The 11,515-nt window shown below is 53.0% G+C and overlaps 5 protein-coding genes across 5 annotated transcripts; 3 read left to right on the plus strand and 2 right to left on the minus strand.

Annotated features, from left to right (window-relative positions):
• Positions 1 to 29: 29 nt before the first annotated feature.
• On the minus strand, positions 30 to 635 carry VTN31DRAFT_3443 (uncharacterized protein; the record flags this gene model as incomplete). The annotated part of the gene is made up of 2 exons (XM_069403723.1): positions 30 to 539; positions 603 to 635. 2 exons carry the CDS (start codon positions 633 to 635, stop codon positions 30 to 32), a joined length of 543 nt encoding a protein of 180 aa, XP_069260768.1.
• A 787-nt stretch (positions 636 to 1,422) lies between these two features.
• On the plus strand, positions 1,423 to 1,950 carry VTN31DRAFT_3444 (uncharacterized protein; the record flags this gene model as incomplete). Its single annotated transcript, XM_069403724.1, has 2 exons — positions 1,423 to 1,581; positions 1,642 to 1,950. The coding sequence occupies 2 exons, from the start codon at positions 1,423 to 1,425 to the stop codon at positions 1,948 to 1,950; spliced, it is 468 nt and encodes a 155-aa protein (XP_069260769.1).
• Positions 1,951 to 2,380: 430 nt separating this feature from the next.
• VTN31DRAFT_3445 (uncharacterized protein) lies at positions 2,381 to 3,589 on the minus strand (the record flags this gene model as incomplete). Its single annotated transcript, XM_069403725.1, has 4 exons — positions 2,381 to 2,740; positions 2,807 to 2,923; positions 2,982 to 3,500; positions 3,563 to 3,589. 4 exons carry the CDS (start codon positions 3,587 to 3,589, stop codon positions 2,381 to 2,383), a joined length of 1,023 nt encoding a protein of 340 aa, XP_069260770.1.
• A 1,008-nt stretch (positions 3,590 to 4,597) lies between these two features.
• On the plus strand, positions 4,598 to 7,646 carry VTN31DRAFT_3446 (uncharacterized protein; the record flags this gene model as incomplete). Its single annotated transcript, XM_069403726.1, has 5 exons — positions 4,598 to 4,721; positions 4,785 to 4,805; positions 4,859 to 4,896; positions 4,950 to 7,477; positions 7,538 to 7,646. 5 exons carry the CDS (start codon positions 4,598 to 4,600, stop codon positions 7,644 to 7,646), a joined length of 2,820 nt encoding a protein of 939 aa, XP_069260771.1.
• Positions 7,647 to 9,535: 1,889 nt separating this feature from the next.
• On the plus strand, positions 9,536 to 11,379 carry VTN31DRAFT_3447 (uncharacterized protein; the record flags this gene model as incomplete). Its single annotated transcript, XM_069403727.1, has 8 exons — positions 9,536 to 9,598; positions 9,850 to 9,885; positions 9,946 to 9,956; positions 10,028 to 10,061; positions 10,119 to 10,257; positions 10,307 to 10,343; positions 10,398 to 10,894; positions 10,955 to 11,379. 8 exons carry the CDS (start codon positions 9,536 to 9,538, stop codon positions 11,377 to 11,379), a joined length of 1,242 nt encoding a protein of 413 aa, XP_069260772.1.
• Positions 11,380 to 11,515: the final 136 nt, after the last annotated feature.

The following is an 11,515-nucleotide window of genomic DNA, read 5'->3' on the forward strand; positions in this document are numbered from 1 at the left end:
CCTCTACGAGAGAACACTGGCGGTCAATATCATGAAGGTGTTGAACCAATTTCCGTTATCTGCTGACATCCCATGCTGTGAGAATGACGGTGTAATTGATCTCGTCCCTGGAGTATCATGTTAGACGACCCCCAAAAGAAAATCACATACATTTCATTCGAGACCACAACAAGGTAGCGATCGGATAACGTCAAGGAAAATATATGCCCCACGTCGCTGCCGCTGGTCCAAATCGATTTCTCTCCAGTTTCGAGATTCAACATGTGAATTTCTTCCCTGTCCAAGCATCGATAGCAAAATCGCCGCGAATGGTACCTGACCTCACAGGGCGCGTAGGACTGGCCCGGTGGCCAGGGCAGAAAGATCCTCTTCACGGGCCTACCGCACTGCAACCGATGTTTCCATTGGATATAGCTAATCGCGCCCGCGATCGTGACATCAACACTCTTCCGGTCCAGACTCAAGATTTCAATCGCTTCGCGCAAGGCAAACGTGGTGATTGGACCGCTCGAGAGAATCCTTCGCCATCGTTTCGACACCTACTACTGGGTCAGTTCCCTGTAGAAGATCACCAATAACTTGCAAAGGCAATAAGGACGCACCCTCTGGCACCGGACAATGCCTACGGTATCCATGTAGTGTGCGATCTGGATTACGAGCTCCAAAAGCAAGGAGCGGAGGAGCCCACAATGTCGAATTGACGCTGCTGCTTCATTCCCTCAATGCGCAATTGACCCGGCTTCGTCCTGCAGTGTCGAGGCTGCGGTTAAAAAATAAAAAGATCGAAGGGTCTGGGTCTAGACACCATTACGCGTTAGGATGGATCTCTGTGTCTCCAGGAGATGCCGCTTAAAAAGCAGAGCAGCCGATAGAGGGATTTCATGACGCCAACGCTGCAATTCGAAGGAGATCCACTCCCATCAACTTTGATTTCGGTTCGGCTTGCGAGGTTATATATCAATAGCAAGATTCAATCTCCGAGGTTGATTAGATCATACCGACTCTCCCCATGGTCTCCTACGTGTTGAAGTTGCCCAATGCTAGTAACGACTAGTAATCTGTGCTCCTGGGACGAACCAGCGGTAGGTCAACTCCAAAATCTGGAGTTGCTCCGAAAGAACTTGTGTAAAAGTGGCAAAAATTGCCACTTTCATTCACCGCCTTGGCTCACCGCCTGCGATCTGCGGCTGTGATTAATGATGACTGTGCTTCTGCTCGAGAAACTTCGCTCGCTCGTTAAATAAGGGTTCAAAGATTTACTATTCATTCACCATCCTATACAGTCGGACGCCTTCGTTGCTCGAGGGGCATCGGGAAAAGATCTGCTGAGAGTTCCCGACTTTGACTGTCCCGTCGCATATCCCTACCGCACAGCTTGTCCGTTTCTGAGAGTCGCTCCCACCTCCTCAAAGCCGGCTCAAGATGACTGACTGGGATTCCGTTGTACGAATTGGAAGCGCGCACCGTGGTGGCGCCGGTGCCCCAAAAGAAAAAGTTGTCAAGAAGGAGAGTGTAGTGAACGCCGCGAGACGGGCCGGTTTGCCGGTTACCACGGAGAAGAAGTTCTCAACAGGCAATCCTGTAAGTTTCGCCCACATCAGTTATCTCGGATCGAATCGAATGCTGACTCCATACCTGCAGGCCGCTCGCGCCAGCTCCGTCGAGGGACAACATCTCACAAAGGTTGATCGAAGCGACGACATCATCAAGCCTAAGACAGTCGGCACCAAGGTCGGCGATGCGATCAAGCGTCGACGGAATGAAGAAGGGTACAAGATGTCCCAAAAGGAACTCGCCACCAAATGCAACACCACGGTCTCCGTCATTCAGGACATGGAACGGGGTACGGCACCCCCGGACCAGAAGGTCCTCAGTGCTATGGAGCGGGTTCTGAACATCAAGTTGCGAGGGTCGGATATCGGGGCTGAGAAGTTTCCTAAGAAGAAGTGATCAATGTCCTGTCGTTCCTTCCAGCGATTATTATGAGCGCACGACTTCATGGTATATCTACGTCCCTCGACATTCAGTCGTCACTTTGGGGATCCTATTCTTTTCTCCTTTGATGCATTTGGAATGGCGAACTTTTTTATACTAGATTTGACACCTTTAGAATGCAAGTGATCAATTAACCAACCATCAAATCCTAATCGTACGGATGAAAGTCTTTTTATGAAACTGACATGCAATTTACGCACATTTCTCTAGATGTTTGTTGCTGTCCTGGGACTCATGAATCTCAAAAAGAACACAATGAAATGTAGCTTTGACATGTTAGAACCCGATGGTGTTTCAACATTGCCATACCAACTACGAAAATCATGATTGAACAAGCCTGGGAAACATTTCACATGCCTCATCTTAGTACCAGCAAAACATCATATCACCGTTTCATCTGCTCCCGTTCCACTTCATACATGAAATCAAAATAAGGCTTGTCAAAATGGTGGATTCGGATGTAGCCGTCCTCACCACCGGAGGCATAGCCCGTGCCGGCTGGGTGGACAGCGATCGTGTTGAGGGGACCAAAGTGGCCCTTGACGCGGCCGATTTCGTCCTCGAAGATCTTGTGGTAGAACCGCGCTTCGAATTTACCCTGGCGAGCATGTGTTGTTGTCACTTCCGATGCCGCTTGACCGCCACCCAGAATAACGTAGTCTTTCTTCGCGGTGATTGCGGCCGTGTTCAGCGCGGTATCGGCAACGTAGGTCTTGAGAACCGCGAGATTTCGGGAGGACAGAATCTAGTTGTTGTCAGCCCCTGATATACGAATTGGGCATCGAACTTTTTTTTTTTTTTCCTTGCCCACCTTTGCTGTCTTGTCGGCAGACGCGGTGATGAAATATGTGCGATCCGGCGAGAATTGAATGTCGTTCACCTGGGAGTCGAACTCGTGTGCTTGGACGTTCGCGAGTTGTTCACCGGTCTGGGGCCCAAGTTAGCGTTAAAATGCTAGAAGTCCCAAGATTGCATAATGTATCTACCTTGGGATCATATTGGCTAACACTGCCATCTTCATGGCCCGCGATGATATATTTACCCAGGTATGTCCAGCCGGCGACGGTAGCCTTGCTCTCCTCGCAAGTGATCCTTAGCGTCGGCTCCTCAGCCTGGTCATCCAGATTGTTGCCTTCGCCATCACCGTATCGGATATCGAACACGACAATCGTTCCCAAGAAACCCATGCGCTTCTCCGTCACCGCAAGCAGTCGGCTGCCATCTGGGCTGAACTCCACTCGCTTCACAGCGGTCGGGAAATTCCACGTCTTGACACATTCACCGGTGCGGGCGTTCCACAATCGCACTGTGTTGTCGGCGGCCCCGGAGGCAACCAGAACTGTGTTCGGACTGACATCAACGGTCCAGATGGCGCCCTGGTGGCCCGAGTAGGTTCCTAGACGCTCTCCGTTTGCCGAATACCACACGCAGATGATCTTGTCCTTGGACACTGAGAAGAGGAGGTCGCCATCGCGATTGTATCTGATCTGGTTCAGAGACCGTTCCTAATCACAGACACACAGTCAGCAAAACGAGCGATCGCAGAAATTGGGTGGCGTCCACGAACATGGCCCGCAAGCAAAATTGGCCGCATCCTGAAGCGGATGATCCGGACTTTTGTTCTCCCAGAAGCAGCAGTCTATCAGAGGAAGAGAAATCTGTCGGGAGAAGCACCGTAATGTGGTGTGTCTGTTCGTCAAGTGTTGAAGCTTCACGCAGCGATTTTTTGGTAATTTTGATCCCACACGTTCGCGGCCGAGTGCCAAGACTGGCGTTGAAGTTGGATTACGGTAAGATTACAGTTTTACAATACAAGTAGGCCACCTGCCACAATTGTGAAGAGTACGAGTACTCCGTCCTTAGCAGAGCTCCTCCAGTTTTTTTGACGACTCCCGTAGTCCGTACGCCTACTGAAACTACAACTGCGGAGTGCTCATGACAGGATTACTGGCAGAATCTCAGTACTCGACAGAAACTCCGATACTTCCCTGATCTTTATCGTAAATGAAAAGAGCTACGGAGTAGATAACGTAGCGGATTGCAAGCCTAAGCTGCCGCTACAACTACCAGGCTTGGCTCCCGACGATGATTTTCGTCGCTTAACGCTAATTTTGATCAGATTCTCTGATGCGTTGCAAAAGCCAGCAGAATTGACCAAAATTGAATGCGAGAGGAGGTCCCGGTGAATCAATCGCGGGCACGTCCGGCTGGAGAATGTAAAACTCACGACATGATCCGGGCAACAAGTCTCGTCAATGTCCAGATTATCCGGGGATTCGTGCCAAACCCACGATAATTTTCGAGAAAAAAGGGTCTTTCACGTGATATCGTGCAGATCATCCTCCTATCAGCCGGCGGGCATCGGAGTGTGCGACGAGATTGTCGCCCCATGGTCCTCTCGGGCTTGTGCCGGTCAGTTGCGCCGCGTTTACCCCGCTGCCGGCTCTTCTTCGCCGCGCGCTGCCCCTCCAGGAGCTTGAAATACTCAGCACAAGCGCACCCGGTCTTCTCGAGTGCTCAACTTCGATCTACGGGTGCGTTTTCTTGTCTGTCGAGGTTCTCCGGCCGCAGAGATTATTCAATTCGCGCCAGCAACGGCAAAATGACGGGGACAAAGATCGATGGCACGGCCATTGCTAAGGGCATCCGCGACAATTTGAAGGCGGAGATTCAGAGTATACAGGCGACCAACCCGCGCTTCAAGCCGAGCCTGGTCATCTTCCAAGGTATGAATGAACAGTGCTACCATTGGTGCTTGTTTTGAGGGCTGATGTCGCTGACTGAACTAGTGGGTGATCGATCCGACTCCAGTATGTTTGTCGATGATCTTGGCTGGTTTGGATATGGAGCTTATCGACTTTAGGCACGTATGTTCGTATGAAATTGAAGGCTGCGGAAGAGGTAAGATTCTATACTCCTATGTTACTTACTACAAGCGCTCACTTTCTGCAAAGGCCAATATCGCCTGCACCATCCACAAGTTTCCCGAAACGATCACGGAGGCAGAGCTGCTATTGGAGATCAATAAAGCGAACAATGATAGTACAGTGCACGGCATCCTGGTTCAACTGCCCCTCCCGAGCCATATCTCGGAGACGACAATCACATCAGCAGTGGCGGATGAAAAGGACGTGGACGGATTCGGCACAGCCAACATTGGCGAACTCGCGAAGCGCGGCGGCCGTCCCCTGTTTGTGCCGTGCACGCCACAGGGTGTCATGGAACTTCTGCGAGTAAGTGGGGTGGACCCGATGGGCAAGGAAGCGGTTGTTCTCGGTCGAAGCGACATTGTCGGAAGTCCAGTCAGCTATCTGCTGAAGAGCGCCGACGCCACGGTGACCGTATGCCACTCGAAAACCAAGAACCTCGATGCCATCCTCAAGCGTGCCGACATTCTGGTCGCGGCCATTGGGAAGCCGGAATTCATCAGAGGCGAACAACTCAAGCCCGGCGTTGTGGTGATTGATGTTGGCACAAACTTCATCCCCGATGAGACCAAGAAATCCGGGCAGCGACTGGTCGGTGACGTCCACTTCGAATCTGCGATCGAGGTTGCGTCCCAGATCACGCCCGTTCCCGGCGGCGTCGGCCCCATGACTGTAGCCATGCTTCTGCGGAACGTCGTAAATGCGGCCAAGTACTACTTTGAGAAACAAAAAAGCCGTCACATCAAGCCCTTGCCTGTCAATCTTATCAAACCCGTGCCTTCCGATATTGCGATTTCTCGTGCGCAACACCCCAAACCGATCACGACCCTTGCTGCTGAGATTGGAATTGCTCCGCATGAACTCGAGCCCTACGGTCACACCAAAGCCAAAATCAGCCTCTCGGTTCTGGATCGCCTGGCTCATCGCCGCAATGGACGCTATATTCTTGTGACGGGCATCACTCCGACACCTCTGGGAGAGGGAAAATCAACAACAACCCTCGGTCTCTCTCAGGCCTTGGGCGCCCACCTGAACCGTATCGTGTTTGCCAACGTCCGACAGCCAAGCCAAGGTCCGACATTTGGCATCAAAGGCGGAGCTGCCGGCGGTGGTTACAGCCAAGTCATTCCCATGGATGAGTTCAACCTTCATCTGACCGGTGATATTCACGCCGTCACGGCCGCCAACAATCTCTTGGCTGCGGCTATCGACACGCGCATGTTCCACGAAGCCACTCAGAGCGACGCTGCCTTGTACAAGCGACTCGTGCCGATCAAGGACGGAAAGCGGGAATTCAAGCCTTGCATGCTTCGTCGTTTGAAGAGATTGGGCATTGACAAGACAAACCCCGACGACCTTACACCGGAGGAAATTCGACGCTTTGCTCGCCTGGACATCGACCCGGATACTATTACCTGGCGCCGCGTGCTGGACGTGAACGACCGCCACCTGCGTGGGATTACAATAGGACAAGCGCCGACAGAGAAAGGACTCAGCCGGCAAACCGCCTTCGATATCTCCGTCGCAAGTGAGTGCATGGCCATCCTTGCTTTGAGCAATGACCTTGCCGACATGCGTGAGCGATTGGGCCGCATTGTCATTGCGACGTCGAAGAGCGGGGAGCCGGTGACTGCTGATGACATTGGCGTCGGGGGTGCTCTGACGGCGTTGATGAAGGATGCCATCAAGCCCAATATGATGCAGAGTGTGGAAGGCACGCCGGTTCTCATCCATGCGGGTCCATTTGCCAACATCAGCATTGGCGCCAGCTCAGTGGTGGCCGACAAGCTTGCATTGAAGCTCGCTGGTACGGAGCCGGACGAGGATCACGATGCAAAGACCGGGTTCGTCGTGACGGAGGCAGGCTTTGACTTTACAATGGGCGGCGAACGCTTCTTCAATATCAAGTGCCGCTCATCGGGTCTCACTCCTGACGCGGTCGTTGTCGTGGCCACCGTACGAGCTCTGAAGGTCCACGGTGGCGGTCCCGATATTTCCCCCGGCGCTCCGCTACCAGATGTCTACCGGACGGAAAATATCGAACTTCTCCGAAAAGGTTGCGTGAACCTTCGCAAACACATTGAAAATGCCAAGCAGTACGGCATTCCTGTCGTGGTGGCAATCAACAAGTTCCACACCGACACGGACGCGGAGATTGCAGTTATCCGTGAAGAAGCCATTGCTGCCGGTGCCGAGGATGCCGTCCCTGCCAATCACTGGGCCGAGGGTGGCGCTGGTGCCGTCGATCTGGCGAAGAGCGTCATCGTTGCCAGCTCGAAGCCCAAGGACTTCCGCCTCCTCTACGATCTGGAGGGCAGTGTCCAGGAGCGTATTGACAAGATCGCCCGGGCAATGTATGGAGCCGATAAGGTCGAGTTCAGCGAGCTGGCGCAGAAGAAGGTCGACACGTACACTCGGCAGGGATACGGCCACCTTCCTATCTGCATTGCAAAGACGCAATACTCGCTCAGCCATGATCCTGCGCTGAAGGGCGCCCCGACCGGATTCACCGTGCCAATTCGGGACGTTCGGCTCTCTGCGGGTGCTGGATATCTGTGAGTAGCCGTCCCTGGGCTATCAACATATTTCGTTTCATTTGCTAATGGTTCTTGCAGGTACGCTCTTGCGGCTGAAATTCAAACGATCCCTGGACTGCCTACTGCTCCGGGTTATTTGAATGTGGATGTTGACCCTGAAACGGGTAATATTGACGGGCTGTTTTAGACACTCTCTGCTTTGACTCGGAACATATTCTTCATTCCTCGATTGTTGGACTGTGATGTATATACCTATTATTGTGTATGCCGTAGAATGATGAAACGGACCTAAACTCGGTTGTTGAACAATGATTAGAGAGATTTGTTTGTCGTGCTTTTTCCCTCCATCGTCGACATCCACACTGGACACCTCAACTCTGTTCCTACTGGCCACGGTCCAAACTCTGATGAGCAATCAGAAGAAAACAGCGGGACACTCGACATTCTGTAGGCCTATATCTATAACTGAACTGTACAAGCATCAAGGACTGCCAGATCACTAACGGCGGACAGCCTCGCTGCCTCATTTGGGTACCGTCCTTATTTCTTTTGTACCAACTTCAACAGCCTCAACACTAGTCGTCAGTTACATAGATACGCAATGGGCCGAAGACCAAGCACTGCACCGAATCCACCAGCCAGCTCTGCGGAATCTGGCCGAGACTCGTCCATCCTAGACATTTAACTGGATGCACGGGGATGGTTCCGTTCCAGGGTCACGGATCAAACCGGCGAGCAGGTCGTGTTCGGGTGAAGAACTGAGGTACAAGGATTAATAATACGCATTTTCTCAACGGAGTCCTTCCGACGTCCACCCATACGCCCAGCCATCCGGGCATCCAGTGCCAGGCTCTTGGAAGATGGCTTTTCCCAGTAGGTTTCGCCTGTCAACTGCACGGTAGGTGCCAACTGCCAGCGGAGCAGATCAAGTATGAGTTACGAAGTTATGCACCCTTCTGGCTTTATATTGACAGTATAACTCGTTATCTATTCCCTCCGAAATGCGGATGTTGCGTGCTTACATAAGAAGGTTCCACCCGAAAGTCGGCAGAACTCCGTGTCCCCGTCCAATCAAAGCTCATCGGATTGGCACGGTTTTCCACGGTAAATTTTCCGGGAGGCAATAATCCGTGGGAGTTCCTCTGCCCCGAGTTATGAAGTCATTGTTGAAGAGTCTTGTTCATAGCTAAAAGTCCATGTTTCCATGTCAGGCGGAAAGTATGGCATTGCATTTTCCTATCATTGGGATCGCTCCTTGTGTGGGTAGGCTTGTAGAATGCAAGGTTATTCGGCTCAAGACAGAAATCTTGATGCCTCAGGCATGATTTAGGGTTGCGGCACAATGACGTTCCAAGTCGTCCTTAACCTCCGGCTTCGGCAGTGGGAGCATGTCAAGAGGCCAGGGCCCCACGACGTTGGACATGGCACCGTCTTTGTGGATTGATTTCGACCCTTGTGCTCCAAGAGTAACGACTAACGAGCACGGGCAAGGTCAAGGAGAAAAAAAGGGTGACTCACCGTAGGCCTTTGGAGCCATCGTAGTCAGACTCGCTCATCTCTTCCACTCTTCCCCTTGGTCTCTAGTTTTGGAGGCCGTTCGAAGATTCACTGGCCTCTGAAGCCACGGTCTCATCGCCGGTAAGCCGAACAACCGTTTGAAAATCAGGCGCTTTGCTGCTGCTGCTCCACCTCCGCGCGTTGTTCGGTTGTTCCCCCTCCGCCCGAAAATTCACCTCCTCGGCTCCTGGGAATAGCCGTCGCCCACACGTCTTGTCCGGAAGGCGAGATTGCGTTGCATTGTTCGGGTGGCGCCCTCTCCCCCGTCAGGCTCGCAACCGAAGTTCGTCGAAATCTCATATCAAGATGAACCCTCTTCGGCAACTTCCGCACGGGATCCGACCGAAGGTCGTCTCTCGCAGCATTCTTCCTTCCTCTACCGCCGCTGCTGCTTTTTCGACCTCGACAACTCGCACTTCTTCCGTCGCTCGCCCGATTTCTGTTTCACGATCAGCCGCTGTCACGCCGTCACTCCGTCAGCACGTACCGATCTCGTTTTCGTCGTTGCAGATTCGCACCATGGCGTCCGTCCCCAAGAAGATCAAGGTCAAGAATCCCGTCGTGGAAATGGACGGTGATGAGGTATAGTGACCCTGTCCCTCTCGCAAATTCGACCTCTGCCGGTCTTTCACCGCTGGATCGCACCGAGGGATAAAGAGGTGTTTATGTATCACATGTATTCTCGTGGGTGCGGGGAAAACCGGACGTGGAGGGAAAACCGGACGTGGACGAGTATCCCCTCTCCAATCATGACCGTTGCGGAGAACCTTCGAATTTCGATCTGAAGCAAGGATGAGCTGACCGATGGCCGAATTGGGCATATTGCCGTGTAGATGACCAGAATTATCTGGAAGGACATTCGAGAACGAGTGAGTCCCGCCATTAGCCGTGCGAATTGCCTCGGAATCGGGTTCCTAACGCCGCCATAGTTCATCTTGCCGTAAGTTGCAGCACACTGTCGAGATGCAGACGACTATGACCGTGATGAGCGCGGTACTGAGCATTACCCAGTTATCTCGACATTGACCTCAAATACTACGACTTGGTATGCCGCGGGATGAGTTGGAGGCATGGCCCAGAGCATGTGCTGACTCGTCTGTAGGGCTTGGAATACCGAGATCAGACCGATGATCAAGTCACGATTGATGCCGCCAATGCCATCAAGAAGTATGGCGTCGGCGTCAAGTGCGCGACAATCACGCCGGATGAGGCCCGGGTCGAGGAATTCAAGCTGAAGAAGAGTAAGTCGTTGTAACCGACGTCGCACAGCTCATCAACTGACGGCACCAGTGTGGTTGTCTCCCAACGGTACGATTCGGAACATTCTGTGAGTCTCCTCGCGGGAACCCCTGCATCATCTCCTTGTCCTAACGAACCCCAGCGGCGGTACCGTTTTCCGAGAGCCCATCGTAATTCCGCGAATTCCTCGGATCGTCCCTGGTTGGAAGAAGCCGATCATCATTGGTCGCCATGCATTTGGTGACCAGTACCGAGCTACGGACCGCCTGATTCCTGGCGAGGGCACTCTGGAGCTTGTCTACACCCCCAAGGGCGGAGAGCCGGAGCGCATCAAAGTCTTCGACTTTGACGGCGCCGGCATTGCGCAAACACAGTACAACACTGACGAGTCGATCCGAGGCTTCGCCCACTCCAGCTTCCGGATGGCTCTGTTGCAGGGTCTGCCGCTCTACATGAGCACCAAGAACACCATTCTCAAGAAGTACGATGGCCGATTCAAGGACATCTTCCAGGAAATCTACGAGAAGGATTACAAGAAGCAGTTTGAGGAGAAGGGCATCTGGTACGAGCACCGCCTGATCGATGACATGGTGGCGCAAATGATCAAGAGCGAGGGTGGCTTTGTGGTTGCAATGAAGAGTGGGTTTCATCTCAATTTTATCAGACGGGACCAAACCTCGCTGACCATAAATTTAACAGACTACGACGGCGACGTCCAATCCGACATCGTCGCCCAAGGCTTCGGCTCGCTAGGCCTCATGACCTCCACGTTGACCACCCCTGACGGCTCCGCCTTCGAGTCCGAGGCCGCCCATGGCACGGTCACTCGCCACTACCGCGAGTACCAGAAGGGCAAGGAGACGTCGACGAACCCGATCGCCTCCATCTTCGCCTGGACTCGCGGCTTGGCGCAGCGCGGCAAGCTGGACAACACGCCGGACGTGGTGACCTTTGCCGAGCTGCTCGAGAAGGCGTGCATCGACACCGTCAACGAGGACGGCATCATGACTAAGGACCTGGCCCTGGCGTGCGGCCGCAAGGACCGCGAGGCCTGGGTCACAACGCGCGAGTACATGGATGCGGTCGAGAAGCGGCTGAAGGCGAGCCTGCAGTCGAAGCTGTAAATCACATCCTGTACCGTATGATTAGTTGCGATAGTGTCGCATGTACGAATCCAGTGAATGATTCTCACGGAAGAAACTGGAATTCCTCATTCTGATTCCCATCGTAGCTCGGAATCCAAGACGTTTAAACAATAGT

Source organism: Thermomyces dupontii (genome assembly GCF_041956625.1).
Source record: "Thermomyces dupontii strain NRRL 2155 unplaced genomic scaffold VTN31scaffold_3, whole genome shotgun sequence".
NCBI classification, from domain to species: Eukaryota; Fungi; Ascomycota; class Eurotiomycetes; order Eurotiales; family Trichocomaceae; genus Thermomyces; species Thermomyces dupontii.